The following is a 25,534-nucleotide window of genomic DNA, read 5'->3' on the forward strand; positions in this document are numbered from 1 at the left end:
TAATAATGGATATTTTTAACAGGTTTTCAGACTGCACAGGTTTGCAGCTTCCCTTACACCACCTGGAAGCAGAGCCCTTCATGGGGGCAGTACCAACTGATAATTTGGGGTTGAATGCTTTGCTCCCATGTCATTTGGGGTTCTCTAGCTGGAGCAGCAGGTATCATACTTTCCAATATGTGCAGTGTAAATAATCAAACAGCATCTTGTTGCTGCACCCAGCGTGAGTGGGGAAAAAGCAAGGAGATAAGAGACTCATAACTTGATGGAAATTACCTTTGGAAGGGCAGTACACGCCCTTGCAAAGTCTGTGCTAGGACCTTACAGGTTCTGCTCTACCAGCTTGAGGACAGAGGCGGGCAAGAGAGGAACCCATGGAATGTGTGCGGGTAGCACCAAGCCTGCCTGCATCCTGCACCTCACCTCCTGGAAAGCAGAAGATGAATTTCTTTTCTATTGAACATAGCTGAGCCTCATGTAAGTGCTGAAAGGGTTTGGGGTGCAGCAAGGGGCTGGTGGCTGAATGGTGGCCCATGAACCTGGAAACTTCGGCTTGCTGCTGTGAGAGTCTCCACGTTATGATGGCACATCTTCACGCCAAAAAGGCGTTTGAAATTTTAAGGTGAGAAGCACTAGAGATCACCCCAGTGCTGCTTGTTGGGATGCCCTGAAGTCCCTTGGGAGGGCATAAACAAGGGAAGTGACTTAAATAAGACAGGCAGTTTCAGTTTGACAGCCACACAATCTAGAAGCTTATCTGCCGAGCTCGGCACAGGCGCTCGCAAGCAGCAGCGGCAGATAGCACTCTGAAAAGCGAGGTCTCTCTGCTGCCTTCCACAGTGCAACGGCCTCCAAATGTCAGGCTGAAAGCTTGCAGGCAAGGCCTGCCCAGAAATTGCCAAAAGGGCATTTGGGAAGAGCCCTGTGCTCTGGAGGCAGGAGAAGGAAGGCAGCCTGCAGCCCATGCTCTGCTCCCAGCAGCACACCTTCCAGCAGCGGCTATTAATAGAGCTGCCGGCTGGAGCGAAATTCTCTGCTGGTGCCTATAGTTACCAGCCCCACAACAGTGCAGAGCTTTTCAAAACAAGCTCCAGAGGAACACTCCCGGAGGAGCAGCATGCCAGAGGCCAAATAAAGCTTGATGAATGAGAGTGGGAATCCAGCACCAAAATCCAGAAGCTAGGCCCTAAGATGGAGAGCGCTGAGCCCGCAGGCTGCCCGCCTGGCACAGCCTGATCCTTACTGCAGACAGAAGTAGCACTTCACAGGGTTTAAACACCCTCAGCAGAGAGGAAAACAATTTCAGATATTACTTTAAAAATTTGGCCCAATACATAAGCATTTAACTACAATGGTAATACAACTGCTTTCCCTTCTTAATCGTACAGTGAAAGGCACTTGCACAGTGCAGGATCAAAGTGTTTCTCTAGGCATCGTACGTTAATGCTCTTGCAGGAGATAAGCATTACTGTGGCCGATAGAAGAATTACCTCAGGAAAACCGAGCAATCCCCCCTCCAGCCACTAGCGCTCCCTCCTTACAGCTGCAGCTCAACCCATTTAACTAAAACTGGGTACGGGCAGGGCACCCATCTCTTCAAAAACCTTCTGTATGCAGACTTCAGAAGAGGTTTTGTAGGTGATGTTAGGACTGTGTTCACTGGACAGAGTCCAGAAACACATCCCAGAGATCCATCAGCAGGAAAACCTGAGTCCAGGTACTGAGCCTGCTAAGGAAACCTCTCCCTTGCCCTTCAAACACAGGTATCATATAGCTGAAAGGCCAAACATATGTGGAAACATGCTTGCCTGTACATCATCCCAGGATAGCAAACCCAACTGGTAGAAGAAGATGCTGCGTCAGCATCAAATTTTTGCTGCTCACAAGGCTCTCTGCGATTCCCAAGGGAGACCAATAACCAAACCAGCCAGGCACTACCACCAACAGCACTGCAGCAGAGCTCAGAACAAGTCTGCACCCAGAACAAGATGCAAACTACTTTGTTAGTCCACAGAGTTATTTCAAGCTCGTGTTTCAGAGCTGCATGCTGCATGAACCACGAGACCCTCTATTCTTTGTTTAAACCTGTGAGCACTGGTACGCAGCTACCTTTCTCATCTTGCTGGGAGGGTCGTGAGCCGCTCAGCAGAACTGTCACCATGGGACCACCACCACAGATAGCTACCACCTCCTCGCACCGTAACCTCTCATCACCAACACCAGGTATCTTTTGTGCACGTTTTGCAAGCTCCAAGGTACGGTTCACAGATTTTCCAGTGTTGCATAAGAAAATATTCAATTCTTCTACCCCTTCTTTTTCAGTCAACACTGTCGAAACAGATTTTCACTTCCACCTTCCCTCTGCTCTTGCCCTTTCTCCCCTTTGCACCCAGACTGTACTACACCCTCTCAACACATGCAAGAGAAAAAAGTTACACAGTGCCTAGAAAATGGCACTAGGAGCAAGCTCTTCCTTTTAATTAGACACCTCCCTGGTAGGGCAGCCAGCAGTGGTCTAGACCTGGAAGACTGCCATGGGCTGTATTAGCTAATAAGCTGGGCGATCCTTCTCCGAGCAAGTCGATTTCTCCTTGGTTATGTTTAATTACATTTTAAAATAGCTCACTGGCTTCCTTTGGCCTCCCCAGGGACTCTTTGCAGCGGTGGTCAGTTCAGCCCCATGCACTGAGCTCTGCTATCGGATTTGGATAATTCAGGAGAGCAGTCAAACTCCAGTTATCTACTAAGAATGGGATGGAGAAGCAGTTCCACCTGCCACATGCCCAGCCCAGTCCCACTCAGGGCTGTGCATTGCCCAGCAACAGATACAGCCACTGCTCCTTCTCACAGGGCAGAGCATTCCCTTGCTGCCAGCCACCTGAAGGTTTTAGGAAAAGTTTGCAGCACAAAAAAGCTTTTGTCTCTCCAGCTCTGTGTTTTGCTAACCAGGTGAAGTCCCCAGATGCTGACTATGGCCTCCTCCACCACTTTGGCAGGTGGATGTCACTGTGAAACACATGGGGACCCTTTCTTTCCTGGGACAGGCACCTTTTTGTACATGTGGTCCATGCAGCAGTCACTGCTCCTTTGAGAGCCATCTTGGACCAAGCACGTAACCTTGGCATCTTCTTCTCAAAAATGTGTACACAAAGGAAAAACAATCCCAAAAAATCAAATAAACATCCCAGGAACAGAGGGTAAGGAGCTGACAGCAGGGCCACCTTTTTGCACTGGTGTTCAACACAGCAGCTTTGTGAAATTCCCCCTGCACTGCCAGGGGAAGGAAGAGGGAGGAAGCCGGGGGGGGGTCAGTTTATTTACACGCCAGCAGGATAGCAGGGCTACTTAAAAAAGTTATCTAAGTATCTTTCTTATTAACACCGTTAAGGCTGAGAATTGCCTTTCATCCTTTCGGGTGCTGGAGCAAGCTCCTGTGCAGCATAGCATGGTGCCTGCCGAACTTTGGGCTCTGCCTCTCACTTGTTCTAATCAAAAGGGCCGGTCAGCTGGGCACAAGGCAAATGACAAGCAAATAAGCACGAGGAGCCTGCCAGCTGTTGCATGCTAACTAGCTGGCAGGGCCACAGGGCTGCAGGTGCTCCATTTCACACCTCCCTGGGGTCAAAGGCAATGCCATGACACAGCCAGCCTGCAGCAAGGGTGCTCAGCACCACATTCTGTCTTTAAATGCCACCCTGTGAAAAGGGACCATCACACTTTGCTGGCAAATCAAGGCATCCCTCCCCAGATAGGGATGCAAGTCTGGCTGCTAACTGCCTTTGCTGCATGGTAAACCTAATATTCCCTAGTTTAAAAGACAACACAGAAGGGCGTGAAAACTCTAAGATCTGGTATTCAACCACCCTTCAGCTGGCCAGCCTCACAGAAAGCATTGTTAATTCTAATGAAGTCCAGGCTACCAATCCGTACAGGAGATGGTCCAAGGGGACTGGCCACTGGCAAGTCCAGCGCTGGGAAGTGTTTTGGGGAGCCAGTGGGTCCCAGCTCACAGGCACCTGGGAGAAGCTGAAGCATCTCCCCCCAGCACTTCCACAGAGCACTGTCCAAGGGGTAGGGCAAGGCACCAGAAGTCCTACAGAGAAATGGTACAGACTGGCTATTCCTCTTGGAAGCAAAATGCCCATTTATAAAAGATCAGCTGTTTTGCAAAAGATTGAGGTGAGTGGGTGAGCTTGTTGAGGAGCAGTGGCTGTGCAGACCCCCCAGCATCCTTCCTCCCACCCAGGGGACCCTTCCTCCCTCACATGCACAGCTGGCAGCTTCTTCAACAAGAATGGCAGGAAATCAGAACCAGAAGGGAAGAAAAAGCCCTGGGATAAACATGATAACTCGGAAGGAACAACTCAGAACACTTCACAGACAACCCTACCCGCCTCTATCCTGTCATTTTAAGGGTAGAGGAAAAGGTTAAAAAAAACCCAAACCCAGAACTGTCCCACATTCGTGCAGCTGCAAACACGTCAGGTATCAATTAACACCACTATCATCAGAGCTCGTCATCTTGCCCTTGGTCAGCCTTATACCCAGAAATAAGGCAAAGAGGCCTGAAACAAGGCCAGTTTTGACGTGGTTAAGCCTTACACCTCCCAGAGGTGGGAACCTCCCCCCCCAAGAGCTTCCCCATGCAGCCCCATGAAGGAGTCAGCAGGCAGCACAGCTCCAGGTGCAAAGGCAGGGTTTGCTCTCTCTGGAAGGCATCCCTCCCCTTCCCACCTCCCCAGCCCTCCTTGCTGCACTTTCTGCTGTGAGAAAACATTAAGAAAAAAACCCAACTAATCCTTGACAACAGAGTCGGGTGTCAGAAAAGGGTGTTGGACAAGGGCCACATTCTGGCCATGCAGCCAGTGCCCAGCAATCGGTGCCTTGCCTGGTAGGGTGGGGCTGGGATCACCTTAGAGAAAAAAAGCATTTTGGAGAATGAAAACCAGCCTATTAAAAACTGAAACCAGCAGCCTGCTCGGGCACATCTCGTTGCCCCGGGGCGCTGGAGCAGGGAGAGAGAGTCTCTTGCCAGCCAGCCCTGCGCTGCCGGAGGCTGTTTGTAACCGGGACAAACCTGGTTTGCTGGGAAATGCCGCTTTTTGCTAAATTAGCTGCATGTCTGGATGGATTATTTCAGGAGAAACTTTCTCAGGAAAGGCAGCCTCTCCAGCTTGGATAGAATTTGCATCCTAAAATAACTTCCCAGGCTGCGGGGGCAGCGGTCCCCGGCTTGAGCGGCGAGGTCGGGTCTCGGCAACTCCCGCCAGCTCCGGGGCGGGGGGCGCAAAGCCAGCCCCGATCCCCCGTGTTTTTTGAACACCCCCCTCCTCTGCGGCGGGCGGCAGGGCCGGCGCCTCCCATCCCTCCGCCTGGCAGCATCCCTGCATCTCTCCCTCCTTCCCTCCATGGCTGGGGAGCGCCGCTTTCCCCGGCGCAGACCCACAGCAACAGGGGCTGCGGGAGCGGCAGCCCCCTCGCCCACCCTCTCCCCCACGGCTCTCCCCCCCCTCCTTCCGCTCCGAAAGGGCGCGTATAAACATCTGCAACGGCTGGACGCGAGCATCTCAAAGGGCTTTTCCAACCTCAAACCATCCTACAATTCTACCTCCCTCTCTCTGTACCTATATAAAAACCATACATAAATAGATATAAATGTACAATAAATATATATATATATGCATGCGTTAAAAAAAAAAAAAAAAGCAAAGGATAAGCAGCCCTTCCTCCCCCCCCCGAAAAAAACCCCAACAAAACCAAGCAGCTCCTAAGGCACATCCCAGGCAGCAAGTCTCAATGCTGGGGGGCAAGAAAGAGGTTAAACCCAGGCGCGGGCAGACGAGCCATATTGCAGCCCCGTTATTTAAAGGCTGGGGGGGCTCAGCCCTCCCCCCCCCCTCCCCGCCGCCCCGGTGCTCACCCAGAAGATGAAGTTGAAGACGAAGAGGAGGTATTTGATACACTTGGTGCAGCCTTCCACCCCCATGGCGACGGATCTCCCAAATCTCTGCTGCTGTGCTGGGCTGGGGCGGCGGCGCGGGCGGAGATAACCCACCCCGCCCCGCGCCCCCAACCCCGCCCCGGACACGCCCCCGGACACGCCCCTCCCGCTCCACGAACGGGGGGTCGGTACACGCCCCCCCCGCCCCTTCCCGACACCCGGGGTTGGCTGCTGCTTTCCTCCTTTTTTTTTTCTCTTTTCCCCCCCTTTTTTCTTCTCCCCTTTTCCCTTTTCTTTTTTCCCCTTACCTCATTTTTCCCCTTTTTTCCTTTCTTTTTTTTTTCTTTTTTTTTCCTTTTTCTATTATTTCCCCCCTTTTTCATTTTTCCTTTCTTTCTTCTTTGGAATTTTCTCTTCCTTTTTTTTCCTTTTTTTTTTCTTTTATATTTTTCTTTTTTCCCCCCCTTTTTCCTTATTTCCTTTTTTCTCTTCTCCCTTTTTGCCTTTTTGTTTTTCTTTCCCCCCATTTCCCCCTTTTTCCTTATTTCCTTTTTCTTTTCTCTTCACCCTTTTTTACTTCTTTTGACTTTTCCCCCTTTATTTCCTATTTTCTCTCTCCCTTTTTACCTTTTCTTCCTCTTGCCCAGTTTCCTTTTCTCTTTTCTCTTCCTCCCTTTTGCTTTTTTCTTCCTTCCTTTATCTTCCCCCATTTTTCTCACCTCTTCCCTCCATTTTCTTTTTTTCCCCCCACTTTTTAATGTGTGTTCTTATTTGTTTGTTTCTTCATTTTCCCCTTTTTCTCCTCTTTTTCTTACCCATCAGGGGCAGCTCACAGCAAAGTTGCCTACACACGAGTGGCAGCCACAGGGACAGAGAAGCATTTCCTCATTCTTTTCACCCTCTAGTTTTATCTTAAGCTCTGATCGCCACACACTTTTTGCCTAAGCTTGTCGCTTTAGTACTGCAAGCGATTGCATCAAGTTCATTAGAACCACTCGGGATCCTTTCCCTCAGTTACTGGGTCACAAGAGCATCTGGGGGGCTGCCCACCAAAGAGATTTGGGTCACACATGTCCACAGTTCAAGTAAGGCTCACACTACGACTTAAAAATTTTAGTTAACTCACCCCCAAAGTTATGCAGTAGAAGCACAATGAAATTTCCCAAGCTTTTGGCTGAGACCCACTTTGGTCCACTTGCTCATCCCTAGAAATATAAATTGCTCTCCCCCGTGTTATGCTTGGAGCAGGCTCATTTGCTTCTCTAGGGGCAGGGTAGTAAGTCACACAACCGGAGTGTAAGAGGATGCCTGGAAAAGGCAGCAGTGAGCAGCTCCAGCCAAGGTCGGCACCTTACCATGCTAAATATGAACCTGGCACCCGCCTGCAGCCTCATCTGTGGAAACCTGCCCTCTTTCTGCCTGGGCACTTTCCTCGAGCAAAGTATTTCAGGGAGCAGCTTCTGAGCCAAAGGTTTTCACACTCCATCTGATAGAGTCTTCCCTGCCATGCATCCCATAGGCAGGAATGTGCTGTTAGCTAAGCACACATTTCCTACACACGTACATTGAAAATGAGTCAACTTTTTCCGAAATCATTCTGTTGCCCTCACGAATGAGTTAGTCCAGGGCTCTGTCACGTTCATCAAAACCTTCCTTGCCCCTCAGTAACAACCCACAGCGCTCCATGGCAGTGGGGACCAGGAATGAATGGAAGTTGGCCCTGTTCCCTAATTACTTATGCTGAGTATGTCCTCGATTGTGGGCTTGCCATGGATTCATAACCCCTTTGTCTCTAAGCCACATTCACTCATCCAGACTTACCAACAAAGCCTGAGTTTCACGAGGCTATTTATGCATGTAACTGCTATCCCAAATCATCAGCACGACCCATCTGGTTACAGCAATAGCTGTAATTCTGTGTGGCTCCTGCTCATCAATCCAAAGGATAACAGCAGGATCCCGAAGCTGCTCACTTGCTACATCACAGCACACCACATTTTTTTTTCTACACCTCCATCCTTTCCAGCTATAAATATTGAAACAAAAATACACCCACCCCCACCACCGCAAAAAAAAAAAAAAAAAAAAAAAGTAGAGGTTGGAGACAGAAGACTGTATGAACCAAAGGAGCTTCTCGTGCACTTAGGCAGCTGTTTCCAGAAAAACTCTCAGAGGTGCTGCTTGGAGAGTCTGTGCGAGGGATAGAAAGGAACCAGCTGCAAAGCAATAAGGCCTTCAGCAGCAGCAGCCCCACCAGCTATGATGAAAAACGACTCTCAAACCAACTTTTGTGCACTGGAGAGCAGGAAACCCCAGCTGCAATCACTGCCACAACGCTGGCATTGAAACTGCTTCCAGGGAGCTTGCGATAGCTTTTTTTTCGTGGTTTTTTTTTTTTTTCCCTCTGTTGCTTTTCTTTTCTTGTTTTCTGCCTTTTTTCCTCCTATGTTGAGGAGTGAAAGAATATGGAAAACAAGAAATAGACCTTTTCCTATCCTCTGAAAATTGTATTAGCAAACAATTTCATTTGGAGCTAGTATAGTCCTGTTTCTGGGACCTTCCTTCAGCTTCTGTTGGAGCACATGTTGCTCAGGGACAAATGTGGACCTGGCAGGGAGAGCAGGGGCACAGCCTCACCATCTCCTCTATCAGGAAGCTCCCGGTTACAGGCTAAAGCCTACTGGGTTTAAACTGTTCATACCAACAGAGTCCTCTCCAAAAGTTGGAGGTGGAAAAGGATTTTGAGCTTTGTCCTTTTTTCTTGTTGGTGTTATTTTAAGCAGCTCAGCTGGGTACATTTGAAAACTTTGACCTTAAGGTACAGGAAGAAAAAAGCCACCACCATAGCACAGTGACAAGACAACATATACTGTTTCCCAGTACTATGCATAATTTCAGGCGTTGCATACTCATTTCTCACGTTGAGTACTCATTTTTCACGCTGTGCTACTTGCTGTACAGCCCATAAAGTACCACCACTGTGTTCCCAAGGCTCTCAGTGGCTTTATCAGCTCTTTATAAAATGCTGCTTTATAAATAAGTAAAACTAATTTGCAAAAATTCAGTTCATCTCTCGGTGTCACGTGCTGGTATCATGTGTGAGTGCTATGAATAGGGCTGATGACTTCCCTTTTTAAGGAGGGTGGGCTGGTTGCAATGCTCATAGTGCACCATGATAACACGGTTGTTCACAGAGCAGCCAGCTGCAGGCAGAGCTGTGAAGAAGCTACCTACCTCCCAAACCTTGCATCACTGAAATAAAAAGGTAAACTCTAAAATAAAAAAAAAAAATCCCCAAAACGCCAAATTAAAAAATTCCCAAGCCGACATTTAAATGTTCTTTCACAAGTGGGTTTGCAGGCAGAGCGAAGCAGCAGAGAGTGGGGGTGCTTGCAGTATTTTTCCTCTGTCTGTTGGGCTTGGGTCGTTGGGTTTTTTTGTGAACCTGTTTATAAAAGTCAGTGTCATGATTGTGGGTTTTGGCCTCTATGGGTATGACTCACCAGGGTCTGTTAGAGCAGAAGCAGCTTGAGCTGCCTCCCAGTCTGCGTTTAGCAGGATGACCCTTGCCAGCGGGACTCGGCAAACTCAATCCCCGGGACTCTGAGCCTGCTTATACTAGTGAGATGCCCACCAGCCTTCCAGCAGCTCTACATTAATAGCCCTGTTGCTTCACAGAAAGCAATGGAAGGGGATGAAAGGAGAGGACAGACACACATCCTCCCCACCTCTTACACCTGTAACTGGAGGGCTGCCGGCCAGGGTGTGAAAAGATTAGCATCAAGGCAGGCTCTATTGACCAGGGTCTCTGGGAGATTTGGGAAGAGCAGGTGGGAGTCCCTCATCCACTGAGGACCACAGCATGGCTGCTGCTGTGATATTCTGGCTGCACGGCTTAGGCTTGCGTGGCAATCCACCTATTCTCCTCAATGAGAACAGAAATGGTGGACAAACCATGGGAATAAAAAACACATCATCTTGTGGGTGAGGTACTAGTTAGCTTTTAACCACTACTTACTTATTTTTAGTGGAAGATATGACAGAAATAGCTTGGATTTCCAGTTTACCTGTGGTAGTAAAAAAACAAACAGCAGCATTACCAAAGATCTTTAAATAGGACATTTTGGACTTGCATGAAAAAGAAGCTCAGAAATTTATCCTGTGGGAGGCTAATAGTCCAAGAGCTCATAGGAGTAACTTGCTAGACAGCCAACAAACAATACTGTTTTTCAAGGCAGAGACCAAGCAAGGGCAACCTGCAGTGTCTGTACTGGCCTATGGCAATGGGAAGGTGGAGCTCCATCGCCTCAGGAGAGACCTGTCTACACGCCTGTGGAGCCAGCCAACACTTTCATTTTGAGTAGAAAAAAAATAATATTAGAAATCTCATCCCCATAACTAAGGGGACATTTTCAGAATACCTTTTCTGTGCCCCAGCAGGAGCGGCTGGTACCTGTTCATTCCAAAAATCACCATGCCCATATCTGCAAGTTCAGCCAAAGCACTGTGATAGCCCAGGGGGTCACACTTGCCTTGCAGCCTCTGGAGAGGGAGATGCAGCAAGCAGAGACCTGTAGCTGCGCCTGAAATTTCTGTTTCTAATAAACTTAACAAATGGTTCCCATCTGTGTGGTCTGTCTCTCTGCCATCTTTAAATATTTATATCAACGTATCTATGGTGATAGGTTAGGTTATATAAGGGGGGGGGGGAGTATGGGGAGCAGTGGGGAAGGACAGCATCAGCTCCTGCTGGAGCTAAGGCCAAGGGAGAGCAAACCTGAGCGGGTTTCCCATCCACACAGACACTCTCTCTTCTCAGATCATGAGCCCAGAAAGTGAACATTCATTTTTCTCAGGGCATCAGGGAGGGCTGGGCCACAGCTGGGCTGAGCTTCGCTTTGCGAGGTGCCATGTGGAAGAGCAAGAGCCCAGCCCATCAATGCAGAGAGCTCTTATTGTATAATCAATGTATAATTCATTAGTAGGTGAATAAAGAATGGAATAGCCTATTGCTGATGCAATGGGGCTAAAAAGAAAGCAAGCACGACCATGAGCAAGCTGCTACACACGGGGGTTAAACAATACCACTTAGTGACGCTGACAGGCAAGAGCGGAGATTTTGTCTTGGGATAATATAAACAACCCAGGCTTCCAGTAACTCCAGGGAGAGCAATGCAGGGATATGCATCTTTCTGCAAAAATGCTGGGAAGGACCTTTCCTTTTTTCTTGCTGGGTTTTAAGGGAATAGCATCTAGAAAACAGCAGGGCAGCAGCTGTTGGTTGGGACCTCCAGGCTTGTCTGAAATTATTTCTCCCAAGACGCGCCAATTCCTCGCAAACTGAGAAACCACCATGTATTTCTTCCAGATAAAGAGATGGCTTTTTCTCCTTGACCCTCCTGGCAGGGGTAGAGGTAGACATGCAGTTTGCCTCCAGGCATAAATTTGTTTGATGGACCCCCAGAATGCCAGGTGACTTAAGGTAGCAATTACTATGTGCTGGGGTGAGAGGGCCAGCACAGCAGGAAGCAGAGCAGCTTCACCAGCAGGCCTGCAATTGGTCATGGGTTTGGCAGCTACGGCCAAAAGCTGCATAACACACACAGCCTGTGTTTTTCCAAAATAGCCTCCGAGACTGCTCTGGAGCTCCTCCTGCTCAATCCTGTGCTCTCCCCCACTGTCCCACATGGTCTTACACCTCTCAGTGGACAGGGCTGATGTTTGCTGCCAGTTGCTCAGTCTCCCAGAAGACGAACTACACAGTTCAGAAAAAAATCACTTTTCAGCCCAAGACTGCATTTTACTAACAGAGAAAGCTGCAGTGACCCTCCATGTGAAAGCTGCAGGCCATGTGTGATCCAACTGTGTGTTCACAGCAGCTTCTGACCTTACCTCCTTTCAGCTGTGCTGGCAGAGATCTGTGTGGGGCATCTTCCACCTCTGGCTGCATTTCTAGAGGAGAATTATAGCCAGATGCTTTTGCAAATGCATTGCTTCTGCACCTGGTTAGAAAAACATATGTCTATCAACTATTACCTCCAAAAATATTTAGTGTGTCTTCAGCTCATAAACACAGCTTTCTTTACCTTGGCAGGAGGTGGCTTCCTTACCACCCCAGCATGCAAAGGTCCACCCACATTTGCCAACTCTAAGGCTTTGGAAGGACTTCTCAGCAGTGAGGCTCAGGACTGTGCAGGCATGAATCCAAGCTGCACAGCAAAGAGGCTGTTGCATGAGGAAGTTGTGTTTCGAGGGCAGTGGGAACTGGCAGACACAGTCAATAGAGCAGGAAATAGCAAACCATTTTGTAGTTGAGACATCACACCACGAGACTGAAAGATTCTCACACTCACCAGCAAATCCCTCTAGAGACTCAGTATATTACTTAACCTGTGCTTTTCACAAGTGCTCCGAGTTCCTTGTTTTTTTTCTGAGTACTGAAAAACTTGATTTGCAGAAGCCCTGATCATCCTTGGCTGTTGTGCACACTGCCTACCTGCAGCTCTGCCTGAGCAATACATTGAAAAAGCATCATCCACTGCTGTCGGAGCAGATGCTGGGAAAGCTCACCTAGCTCATAAGCAAGCTATGGTCAGGCTACCCAGGAGCATGTGGCAAGCCCCACAGAAGGCCTCAGGGGAATTTGATGTTCATGTTAGCAGAGCAGGACCCGAGCAGTGCATGGGCAGCGAAGGGTGGAGAGCAGCACAGAAGGCTTCTTGCTGCTGTCACGGGCTGATGTTCCCTGGTCCCATAGGTTTATAGGTAGTGCCTCAGGTTTCCAGGTACCTCCACAGGCCAGAGCAACCTGGCCTTAGGTTGCTCCCTCTTCCCATGTCCTCAGATAGAGCTGGAGGGTTGTCTAAAGCAAAAGGAAAAGGGTAACTCATGAGCCCAAGCTAACACATACTCATAGAGAGGCCAAGCCGCGATTGCCCAGATGACCTTAGTGGACATAACTGATAATTGCTGCAGCTTAACTGACAATTAGCTGAAGCCAATTCACAGTTAATATTTAACTTTGCACCTTTGTTTTGTACTTTTTTTTTTCTCCTGCATATGCCTACATAAATAGGATTTCTTTCCCATCAAAGTGTGTGTTGACATGCTTTATGACAAGCAGCTTCCGCCAGAGCAAGCCCCAGGAAGGCTCACTGCTCTGCAGGTGTTTCCTAGCCTGTCTGCCAGCTTGCATCCCCAGTGCTCAGCTCCATGCTCTTCTCCCAACAAAATCTCTCTCTTGCTCTTCTCAACACTGTGTAAATCTTGGCACCGCTTATCAATAAGTTCCCGGGATTTTGCTCTGGTTGCACAAGAGCTGTATTTCGCCCCCAGCAAGCAGCAAATGAAGGACATTGTAGGACAGGGACTTTTTGTGGGCAGAGGTGTAAAAATACCGTTTAACGCTCACCCACCTCGCAGGTTCCATCCAGCCATCTCTGCGTGCTGCCACTTCTACAACTGTGAAACAAATGTTAACGCTGCACATTTCTGTAATGGGTTTCTAAAATTCAAGGAGTTGAACATATCTGCTTTTCTGCTCCTGAAAATTACAGCAGGATGCCATTGCAGGGTGGCAGGAACCCCTGCTGCTACACACAACATAAGCTCTGGGAGAAGAGTATGTCCAGCTGGGCATGGCTCTGTCACCTGCTCATTGAAGGTGCTCCTCCTTGCAGGGGAACTCCAGTGAAATGGGAATAAAGCTCATGAGATGGCCAATGGCCATCATATATATGCTACTCCTGTCCTATCCCTTTACATTAGAAACTGACCTGGGAAAGTGGAGCATCTCAAGCTTTAGCAGTACTGGTGCCGAAGCTTTAACAGACTTCTTTTCTATCAGATAAGGCTTGAGCAGGTAACCCACACCAATAACATTGACTCCACCAATTTATTCATCTACAATGTTTTTTGAAATGGCAGAATATCAGCAGTTAAATGGCCAACACAGAGCAGTGGGCAAGACCTGACTACCTAGTCTTTAAAAAAGTGAAACCATAGAGATTTCTTCCATATAAATACTCTGATCTTTGTAGCTTAAACATGTCCTTAAGATTTTTTCCTCGCTCTGGTTGCATTACTCCCTGAGAGGTACCTGCCTGCTGCCCCATCATCCGGCCAAGTGTAGGATGAGGCTGATGAGCTGCTGCTTTTCCTCCAAAGGACCAACGCCATCCTCTCCTCCACCCCCAGCATGCTGCTGGGACAGGCGAGCACCAGCTGCCTGGGGAATATTTCTTCCCAGCACTGAAAAAATTACTGAGTGCCCTCCATGATGCAAACCACCGAGCAATGCAGACAGCCTCATACACAGCAGAAAAAGAGAAGGAATGAAGGCCTTTCCCAAGAAATTCATCTTTATTTAAGCAACCATGGGTCACATGAGCTGCCAGCTGGCCTGAGGAATAACAGTAGCAGTGGGTGGACAGTAGCAGTTGGAGCTCACAAGGGAGATTGTCTCCTTCCAGAGATGAAGATACATGATAGTACATATACAAGTGAATATTTTCTCACCACTAGACAGTGAGTATGCTGTCAAGTGCATATCACCCCTAAATCCCTGCCAGACTCAGGTGTGTTGGTGACTGCCAGGAGGTAGCTTGAGTACTACACTGGAGCAGTTTGAACTGGATCCTGCTTCCAGTGAAGTCAATGGTGAAGCTCCACTGGTCCCAAGGGAGTGGGATGAGAAGTGACAGCCCTCCCTTACCCCTTCACAATGCAATTCTTTCTAACACATGGCATTTGCAGCCATGTTAAAAAGCCAGTAGGCTGTACTGCTGTTCTTGCCTGTGTAGCAGCCCCTGCCTGAGGGACAGGACTTGTCCTGAACATCAGCATGGGGGTTTCCATGTTTATCTCAATAAACAATTGCTACTTATCATTTTTCACAGCTAAAAGCCACTACATAAGAGAGGAGTGAAAGGTGTTATTGGTTCAACAGACATTTCATGCATCCATATAACTTACAGCAGGTGCTACATCCATTGCAATGATGGGTTTCAGCTCAGAAGCAGTTCTGCCTCCTCACAAGGGCAAAGCATGCCAGGGAGCCGTTTTTTTCAGCTAGACTGACAGCCTTTTTAAAGTTCTGTTTATTTTTGATAAGGTGGTGCAAAGGGGATGTGCAGTTGGACTTTGTAGCTTTTGACCTGGCTGGAGATCAGTCCTGTTCTCTTATAGATTTAAAGTTCTGTGTGTATGTGTAATATCAAAGTCCTTTGGCACACAGCAGCACAGTGGGTTAGTGAAGCCAAATAAAACAGAGCTGGGGCTGGAAGTTGAACAAGCCCCTGTGAACTCACTGTGTAATCAAGCTCGAGGAGGTTGACTAAATCCTAAGAATTAAAAAACAATGTTATACTGGATAAGTAAGGAAGAATAACAGAGGAATGTGTCCTTGTGCTGGTCAGTTGTTTCAAAGCTCATCCACTACTTTCTGATTTTTCTCCTGATCTCTGGCAATGTTTGAAAACAGAGGAAAAACAGCTGACGGTCATTGGATACCTACGTACTCCAGTGTGATCAGAAATGTGTCCAAAGTCAACCCTTGTGAGTGAACAGTCTGGGAGAGCACATTTCCCATCAGTGATGACACACTTTGTGTCCATTTGTTTACTGATTGCACAAGATTGATCCTGGGCTGCGATCCAAAACCATCCTCCTAGAAACATTGCATCTTTGGGGGTCACAAGAAACTGCTCAGATGACTGTGATTTTTGCTGGTCTTCTCCCTCCATTTTTGTCCTAGGGGGTCTCTTCGTATCCTACTTGTGGAGCTATGGCCCGTACATCTCCCGGTAAGGGAATCTGCATCTCCGAGCCCAGGTGCCTTGTTTGTTTGAGGCAAAGATGTGAGACTTCTCCTCAGAGCATCGTCCCCTCTGACCAGCTTGGAAATGCAGGACAGCTAGTAGTGCAAGAAAGGGAAACGTGTGACACATGTCCCACCATCTGACCCCTGCAATACCTCCCCAGGGGATTTTGTGAGTGAATTCAGATGTTTTCCTGTGTTAAGAGCTGGCTCTACCTGGTAGGGATGCCCAGGCATCGGGTTTCTACCTCTCTCGCAGGATGTATTTGCCTTTCCGGTCCAGATTGCTGCTGAAGTGGATGGAGAACCAGAGGAATGAAGTTAGGATCATTCCATAAACCTAAAAGGAAATAAATGAGACAGGCATACAACTAAATGGATAACTGATTATGATCCTCCATCTATGCAAATAAGCAATCATAGATGTTGCATTTGGCCATTTGGCACTTCTGAATTATGTATCAGGGTGTCACATTTTTCTTAAGAGAGTTGTTTTTCAGTGATGTGGTGAACACCAATTCTGACATGGGAGAAAAAAAAAAAGGCAACATGTAGTTAAAACATCTGATTGGAATTAGCACAGCACAGCTCAAACCCAGCCCTAAAAATACCAAGAAATAAGATGAAACCAGGAAATTCATATTTCAAATTCCTGCCACAAAACATTCCTCTTTGCAAACAAACATGTCTCTCTCATAATAATAGCCTTTTGTAAAGATATCATGGGGGAAAAAAGCCCCACCCATGTATTGTTTGGAGTAAAAAACTAAAAAAACAAACAAACAAACACCTAAACCAACTCCAAACCCCACCTCACAAACCTGCGTAGTTACGAATACAGAGGAGAGCGTACTTCCTCTATATTGTGATATTCTGCCTGATATATCACACACCAGGATTTACACAGGCAGCATATCAAAGGTAAGGCTTCTGTGGGAAGGATAACAAGGGCTTTAACAACATACTCTTTCCTAAAGTATGCCCTAATGTTCAAGTGCCTTTGCTTGCAGCTTGATCTGGGGACATGTGTGCATTGTTGGATGAGGGACAGTGACATCAGAGCAGCTATAGCCCTCTTCACATGCTTCCTTTGCATCCTGCCATCACAATAGTGAACTGTGCAGTGAAGTTTCCTCTAGCACAAGCTTCAAAGACAGCCGCCTTATCTGGTTATGGCATCAAGCTGCGAAAAAAGGATACATATAACAAAAATGCTCCAGCTTTTATCTGAATATAGCTGCAGTGAAATTTTCCCTATAGCTGAGAAAAATTGGAAAGTGACATCAAATATTCACACGTGACTTTACATTTATAGCTCCATAGCAATGCCTGATGGTTTGCTTAATTTACTGCTAGCAGTATAAAATTAAAAAGTGTTTGTTACTCTGGGTTTTTTTAAGATGGACAGGAATCTTCTAACCCATAATTGCGCCAAGGTGGACCCAAGATGTAAAACAATCTTCAAGTACACTTTCAGTCAGGAAAGGTCATCCCAGCTGGGGATCAGCATGGAGATGTCATAGCAGACCAAACCTCCCTTTGTGGTGAAGAAATGAGTCTCCTGGCACATTCTCTTTTCTGTTGTGCAACACCACATGTGCAGAGTGCTTGTGTAGAGGTAATTACAGTGATCCACCTCTGCCAAGCAGTGGGTGGGCATATAAGCAGGCTGTCTTTAATTAGTGACCCTCTCCAGCTCCAAAGAGACCACCTCCATGCAGCCACTGAGCTCCCCCATCACTGAAAGACGTGCTCCTCTTGCAGCATTTCATTTTTCCTTTTGTCCTCCTCCAAATAATACTCACAAATTCAGTGCACATCCTTTACACACAAGCCATCCTCTGAAGATTATTTAACCCCTCCTCTGCAAGATTCTCCTTCAAAGACAGAACCTGGGAGCCCAGACAACATGCTCTGCTCCTTTCCTTTGCAGCCTGCTCCTTTCAAGCCCATGATTTACCCACTCACTGCCTGAGATGAACCTTATTGGGTTTGTTAGCTGTCATTATTAGAATGAGACCTTCCCTGTCTGCACAGCTCTCCAACTCCACTGCTGGTGCTCAGTAGCTTTCAGGACCTTCCAGCTCTAGCTGCACCAGCGACTTCCCAGGCTGAGCTAGGAAGCAGCAAGTTTCCTAAAATATGGAGCTTTTACTGCATCTCCTTTTCTACCACTGCTGCTGGCTTCCTACCTGGTCTGCAAGCCCCAAGGCAGGTGACATGACCTCTCGCTCGCAGGTGAAGATACACAGGCAAGCCTGAGTGGATGAAATGCAACTGCTGCTGCATCCTGCTCCCCAGTGCCAGCTGCTGTGCCTCATTTGGGCAGAAGAACTGTGCAATGAGCCTATTCCTGCAGGAAAACCACTCCATCAATTAGCCTGGCCAAGACAGGTCCTGACCCTTTCCTAATTTCCATAGTGGAGTCCACAACTTCGTTTCTCTGCTGCTGGTCTCCAGAATCACCCAAAATCTTAGCTTTTGGGGGCTAAATGAGGACAGCTTTCCCCACTGGGGCCTGCCTTTCAGGGACCAAAATGCAAAAGGACAGACAGTGTTACCGTGAAGCCAATGGCGATGCCCAGGAGCGAGAAGACGAAGTCCATGTGCTTCTTCAGAAAGTCCTGGATCTCTTGCAGGCAGTCCTGGGAAGAGAGGACACCCCTTGCAGCACATCAGCAGCTTGGTGGGTAACTTCGGACCAACACCACTTGCCACAACCCCAGACAGGGAGGCAAGAGAGGGGCACAGCATTGCACAGCTGGGAATCTCTCCCTTTTTCTACTGCTGCTGCTGCAGCTTGGCAATACAAACACCTGTGGTACATTTTCTATTACTACAACATGCCTATGATTTTCTTGGTGTGATGCATTTTGGACTGTGGAGGATGTGTGTGTAAGTGTGGTCATGAAAAAGCTTTCTTCTTTTCATTGACTGGAAAATGGAAAGAGGGAAATGGAAAGATGGAAAAGCAGAGCACACCATGATGCTAAATGCATTCCCCAAGGTTACTAATGAATAGCTCAATTTTGCAAGGTGCTGCAAGCATTAGTATACATTAGTCTTAAGCATGCCAGTGACCCTACAAAAATCCAGGAGGTGTTAGCCAAGAGAGCCATTTCAGAAATGCAAAAGTCTGCCCTCGATGAAGCGATTTGCAGAGTGACGTAAGAGTGCCCCAAGCCAGTAGTGAATGTAGTGCAGCCACCAAACTCTGTGGTTTCCTGTGCTACAAAGCACATCCTCCCACCCACTTCCCCAGCTCCGAGGCAAGGGAAACACAAACAACCAGGTAGGAGGGATGGAGTCACCCATACGGTGCCCAGCTTTGTTCTGCTCTCCCTTCCTGCTCTTTACCCTGCCTGGAGATGTGACGTTCCCAGAAGCAATGCTTTGAAACACTGCCCTGTGGGCTGACGTGCCTGCACATCACAGTGTCCTGTTAGAGCTTGACATCTGCACCTGACAACAACGTGTTTGTATTGCTGTAGCGACACGGTTTTATTTTTCCTAGAGACGGCATATACTGATGCTGGTGGCGTTAGATACTTCAGCTACTAGTATTTGGCTACTCCAGCGGAAGAAAAATAATTGTAAAATAGGTTCACTCAGAGAGTATGAAGTCTAGATTGTGGCTTCAGTGCAGAACAATCTATTACTGGTGGCTTCTCCTTCAGCCTCACCGAGATACTGCAAAAGAGGACAAATGAAGTGCGCTTGATGAAGCTACTGCTGGGTATCATCATCCTGCTTCATGAGTTTCTCATTTTATTAACTATTTAATACCCCGGGAAAAAGGAATAACATAAAATTCCACATTGGCTGTTAGTAGAACACATTTTAAGCCTCAGAAACTAGTGTCACATAGAAAAGCCAAAGAGGTTTTTTTTGTGCTCAGACACATGCCCATGGTATCTCACACTATCTGTGTGCACAGCAGATGAAGAGGAGGCTGGAGGGAAGTGACAGGCTGCAAACACAAGCATTTTGGAGGCTTTCTAGGACTGCAAAGGAAACTGCATCTGCGAGTGTATGACTCGCCCCACCGGGGCTCCTCCTCCTAATTCACAGAATTGTACAATCATAGAATAGTTCGGGTTGGAAGGGACACTAAAGATCATCTAGTTTCAACCTTCCTGCTATGGTCAGGAACACCTTTCACTAGACCAGGTTTCTCAGAACTTCATCTAGCCTAGCCTTGAACACCTCCAGGGACAGGGTATCCACAGCCTCTCTGAGCAACCTTTTCCAGTGCCTCATCACCCCTCGCAGTAAACAATTTTTTCCTAATATTTAATCTAAACCTAGTCTCAGTTTGAAGCCATTTCCTCTTGTCCTATCACTATATGCTCTTCTAAAAAGTCTCTCTCAATCCTTGTAGGCTCTCTTCAGGTACTGGAAGGCCACAATTTGGTAACCTCTAAGTCACCTCTTTTCCAGGGCCGAACAAACACAATTCTCTCAGCCTTTCCTTGTAGGAGAGGTGTTTCATCCCTCTAATCATCTTAGTGGCCTGCTCTGGACTCTACTCAAGAGGTTGATGTCCTTCCTGTGCTGGGGACCCCAGAGCTGGAGCAGCACTCCGGTACTGCATCCAGTGTTGTTATTGATACAGCAAAATCCCAACAAAACAAACCCCAACCCATTTCAACCCCAACCCATGAAAAAGCCACAATTCTCATTAACACTAACTCCAGAGAGGTTTTGACAGGTAGCAAGTAGTGGCACAACCTCACTGTGGGGTGGGAGAAACTTTTACCTTACCTGTCCTGCATTGTGTGCCTGGCCGGGTGGGCATGTCTGGTGCTCAACGTTGTTGGTGTCCCCAAAAGGAGAGTGCTTCCCACAGCACAGGAACTGGAAGAGAGGGAGAAGTCTGCCAGTCACCTGCCAGGGCTCTCCCCTCGCCATCAGCTGCTGCAGCAATCAGGAGGTGTCAGCAATGGGCCACTTTTCCTCCCTGTTGCCCCAGGCAGGGCTACCCAGCGAGGGCAGCAAGGAACAAAGCACGTAGGTATGGAATCAACAGCTGCAGCTAAATTCAGAGGAGGTGGGTGGATTTGGCCCCAAACTTGCTCATGCTCCTCCAGGACTGCTGCCTGGGACTGAGGCCAAGGCCTCTCTCCACAGTCATAACCAATGCTCACAGTGGCTGCTCTGGAAAACCCAGGGATGCACAGTCATGTTTCCAGTGATTGTTATGGGCTGGGGGGAACTCCAGCAACACCCACTGTGGAGCTGGTTTCCTGTAGCCATGGTGCACTGTCCAGTTTGGAGCTCTGGCAGAAGGAAAAAAATAATAGGAGGAGAAGGACTGTTTCTCCATCAATTAAAGTGTCTAAAATAAACAACTGGCAAAGCCTGTTTCTCCCTGGTTCTCTTTGTCAAGTGAGACTCTGGGCGTGCTGCTCCACAACCCTGAGAGCAAGCACCTCCATGCCTGGTCATGGCTCTGAGGGCCACCACCATCACCGCAATGAGAAACATTTGCCCTCCTCTGCATTCTGAGAAGCATGGAGAGAAGTGGCTTTGGAAAGTACTTGTTATGATGATTTAAGAAAACACAGAAGGATAAAGGGAGTTACGTGGGAGGTGTCTGGAAACAGGCAAGCAGAGCTGACCTTCCCACCCAGACTTGCTGCATACCATGAACTCACTACCCAAACAGGCCCTGCTGTGCAAGGGGGGCGGCATCTCCTGTACTCAGCAGGGACTCATGAGTTTCTCACCATGGGGGACATCCTCGCTCATCTCCTTTGGCTTCAAGGGCAAGCATCCTCCCTGTGCTCTGGGTAACCACCCCTGCCCACCGACTGAGCTACAGAGAAGTCCCCTACGCCAACAGCATCCTAGGCAGTGTTTTTTGGGAGCTTGATATCAGTTTCCAGCTCTGTAAAAGGCCATGTAGCCTCCAGTACTCCTCAGCCATATACTCAGGGGTAAATAGAAATAACCAACTCCAAATACTACTATGTGGGATTCCTGCCCCTCCTCTCTACTTGACCAGGTATGCATCCACATTTTTGTACCACAGATAGGGAGCAGGGCAGAGGGCAGGCTGAGACAGACAATACATGTATCAGCTGCAGTGTGGAAGTTTTGTAGATCTTGCACCACAGTGATGCTCTGATAGGTGACCCTTTCCTCCTGTTGATAATTTGGTTGGTCAGACCTGGGAAAGGAAGAATAGGAAGGGAGGAGCAGACTCCACAGCAGGCTGGAGGACTTGGTTCCTGAGGGAAAATGGCATTGCAGCACCCACAAGGCAGAACACAGGTGTCAGTCCCAGCCTGCTGAAACTATCGGGAAGATATCCTAGGGCAAGGTTTTCTGCTGCGGCCGAAAGACAACTTACTGCTTTGTGGATGGCAGTCAACTCGTGCCTCCTGAAGCTGGAGGTGTTCCTCCTCACCTCCTCGTACACAAAATCATACACATCCATCATGCTGTCTTCTACCTGCAATGAAAGCAGAGATCTGTACATGCAAAACACTGATCACAGTCGTCTCTGGAGGGAATTATGCTCTTCTTGAATTCCCCCAGAAGCTCTCCCAGGTATAGCAATACAAGCAGTGTAGCTATTAAATGACCCCCACACAGCAGCAGGAGCTGGTGTATGACCCACTATGCACCAAGGGAGCTAGGACACGGTAAGTCCCATGAGACAGTCGGTGGCACTGCAGGTGTATGACCTTCTGCCATGCATGGACACTTCAGCATCATGCTGGGGCCTCACTAGCTGTTTGATGGAGCTATTGGCTAGTTTTGGATTTAGTGTCAGAGAAGAACTCAGGTACCTGTGACCAGTGTTCCTCTGAGTTCCTCTGCCAGGCAAGGATGATGCCATCTCCCTGTCCTGATGTGGGGACTGTGAGGACAGGCACACAAAACCGTGAGATGCTAAAATACAAAGGCGAGAGGACCTCAGGGGGCTGGTGTTATCCCAGTGACAGACCAGTTTTTCCGAACAGAGCCAAAAAAATAACAGGAGTGATTCAGTGGTGAGTCAGACCCTAAATATTTACCAAACGTGTAAGAACTTGCAGCTTGACAGATCCCAGCCAACTCCTGCTCGGGTGTCAAAGGAAAAAAAATATGACAATTGCTTTCACTGCCTGCAGTCAAAACCTTATTTCTTTCTTTTCTTTTCCCTTGCTTCTTCAGGAACACTGAGCCGAGTGGGCCTACAGGCAGTGCTTGGCTTTCAGGAGGGAAAATCAATGGGTGAAACAGGCATAGCAGGTGGCTGCATGGGGAAGGATGGGCACTCCAGGAACAGAGCCACCCCTCAGTAAGGCTTTGCATCTCAGACTTCTGAGCCAAGGAAAATATCCTCTGTAGAAAAATGTGGGACACTGAGCTGTTCCACACAGGTAAGGAGGGAAGATCTTCATTTTGTTCCCTCTGTGTATCAGAGTGCATCAAGTGGGATGGGTGCAGCAGTAAGACAAGATCTCTAGCAGACTTATGCATCAACCTTCCCCTGAGAAAACCTTAAAACCCTATACAAAAGAAAACATCCAAGCTTTTCTAACTTCTTGTGGCCATGAAATAGCTTTCCAGCAGCTGCAATTAGATAAATGGATTCAATAAAAAGAATGTCCATTTCCACTGAAGAATTGGATTAAGAAAAATGAAAAAAGAATAATCTTTTGACCTCCTCTTGTGAAGGAAGGAAGAACAAAGCAGCTGGCTTCTTAACCCAAGAGATTATTACCTTTTGAATATCACAACTCCATTCTGAGATTCAGGAATAAAAACTATTTTGTGCTGTGATAACATACATATGGGTTTTGGCAAAGTAACAGTGCTGCATGTGCAATTTCTGCCTTTAAATATTTATCATTAGATTCAGGATGCTGAGTTTTCCTCCAAAAGACCTAGATTTGGATGACTTGAAAGAAAAAAAAAAAGTTATAAAAGGGTTCAAGCAAATTAGTTTCTGGGTTCAAGCAAGAGTTCAAGGGTTAAAAGCTATCCAGAAGTTTAACTGCTTCTAAAGGTCTCTTGAAGTCTGGAACAGGAAAAGTTTGTACAGGTAGTTTTAAGTCCTCTGCCTTGGCTGGGCACATTCCCCAAAACCTCATGAAAAATGTCAAAAAAAGTTGCATTCACTACAGTGAACTTTGGGCTGGGTCTTGCTGCTGACTTTACAATTACATTCAACTTAAAACAAGGTAAGATGAGACTTTGTCCAGTGATGTTTCAACTACAAAGACCATCACAGGCTCCCTGTAGGAGTAGGCTCTGACCATGCCACCAGAACAAATTCACTGTGCAGGAAATTCAATGTTCATTAGTACTTTGTGCTGATAATAAACCTCAGAAACCAACTGAGGCTGATGTCCTCCTCAGCAGCCCCTCTGGTGGTCACGCTGCACTGAGTAACCTGTGAGGAGGGCAGGAGTTCTGCCCAGATGCTGACAGCTGCTGGCTGCTGCCTGTGGCAGCTGCAAAACTGGTGAGCTCCTGCCAGCTTCATGAAACCCTGAGAGGATCAATTTGATCAGGAGAGGTGCTGCCTGATACAGTGGTGCATGTTTGCACCTACCTTTATTTCAGGTACCATACAATGATGTCAAACGTTGAGACTGAGACTGTTTGAAGGATGAGAGTGGATAGGAAAGAACTGAAGGAACAAGATGCCCATAATAAAATCACGGCAGAAAATTAATTCAGTTGCTGGAAACAATAATGGAAGAAACCACAAGCAGTGTCAACATTTCACAGCCCCTTGAACTACTGTGATGGTGATGATGATGGTAATCTCCAAGTACATAATGACTGCTAAAGACTTCAATTGCACCATTTCTGAGCTCACTTGTGAACTGACTTCTCAGTTATCTACCTTTTTTTTTTTTTATTTTGTCAAGTAGCCTCCAAAACTTGAAACACAAGGGATTAAATGAAAAATATATAATAGCAATAACTTCCTCTTAGAATGTGTGTCTGGGCAAGCCTAAGAGTACAATTTGCTGATTAGTCATTCTCAGCATTTTTATCTAGCAATTATATCTAGCATTTATATCCAGAGATTATCTGAATTTGCTATTCAGATCCTAGTAAGGAAATATCAAATTATAAAACCATTTTTTAAAGAGCAAATTGCTTGTAGCTCCTCCACATCATCTTTTTGATTTTTGCTAGGATCATTTGATTTTGGAGGGAGAAACTGCTGTTTTTATACAATGCAATGGTTTGTTTTCTCGCGTAAATATTTCAGAGGTAGGTATATAGTAGTAAATCTCAGTATTCATCATTGGCTGCTTCCTTCTCTGCAGAAAACAGCATAGAGAGGTCTGGTTTAATAAGAGAAGACTTACAAGTTCAAAACATTGCACTTTGCTGCCTAGGATGGGGTTATGTTTATACTCAGAGCCGCAGCCAAGGTCTGTAACACTGGTAGTGCATGGCAGCATCTATCCAGCCCAAAATGTTGTGCTAACTCAAGCATGCCTGATGATGTAAAAAATAAAACCTGAAAGCGTAAGACAGTCACCAGGTGGTTTCATGACCTATCCTTATTTGCAACATTGATTCATCCAGCAGATGCAAGTTCATCCCTATATTTTCCTTTGATCCAGGACCCAACACAGTGAAGATCTAGACTGCAGCACTGCTTTGTATCCTCAACTGCTGTCCTCAACAGATTCCACTGCACACTCCATTGATGGGCAACTTCGAGTCCATTGCCTCAAGATAATTTTCTTTTTCTGTATCTTACACCAGGTGTTGGACAAAAAAAGAATAGTAAAAATAATCAGGATGCTTTTTCT

General features: G+C 47.3%; 2 protein-coding genes across 2 annotated transcripts in view; both read right to left on the minus strand.

Moving 5' to 3' along the window:
• CD81 (CD81 molecule) overlaps positions 1-6,077 on the minus strand; it is a 33,736-nt gene extending 27,659 nt beyond the window's left edge. Inside the window, exon 1 of the mRNA XM_064657549.1 lies at positions 5,921-6,077. Coding sequence (XP_064513619.1) covers positions 5,921-5,986 — 66 coding nt within the window. The 5' untranslated portion in view covers positions 5,987-6,077. The remainder of the gene's footprint in view (positions 1-5,920) is intronic.
• Positions 6,078-14,283: 8,206 nt separating this feature from the next.
• TSPAN32 (tetraspanin 32) overlaps positions 14,284-25,534 on the minus strand; it is a 31,078-nt gene continuing 19,827 nt past the window's right edge. The window contains exons 5-8 of the mRNA XM_064657552.1: positions 22,114-22,215; positions 20,523-20,615; positions 18,320-18,403; positions 14,284-16,098 (exon numbers count right to left, since the gene is read on the minus strand). Coding sequence (XP_064513622.1) covers positions 16,003-16,098; positions 18,320-18,403; positions 20,523-20,615; positions 22,114-22,215 — 375 coding nt within the window. The 3' untranslated portion in view covers positions 14,284-16,002. The remainder of the gene's footprint in view (positions 16,099-18,319; positions 18,404-20,522; positions 20,616-22,113; positions 22,216-25,534) is intronic.

The sequence above is a fragment of the Pseudopipra pipra genome, chromosome 6, assembly GCF_036250125.1.
Source record: "Pseudopipra pipra isolate bDixPip1 chromosome 6, bDixPip1.hap1, whole genome shotgun sequence".
Classification (NCBI taxonomy): Eukaryota; Metazoa; Chordata; class Aves; order Passeriformes; family Pipridae; genus Pseudopipra; species Pseudopipra pipra.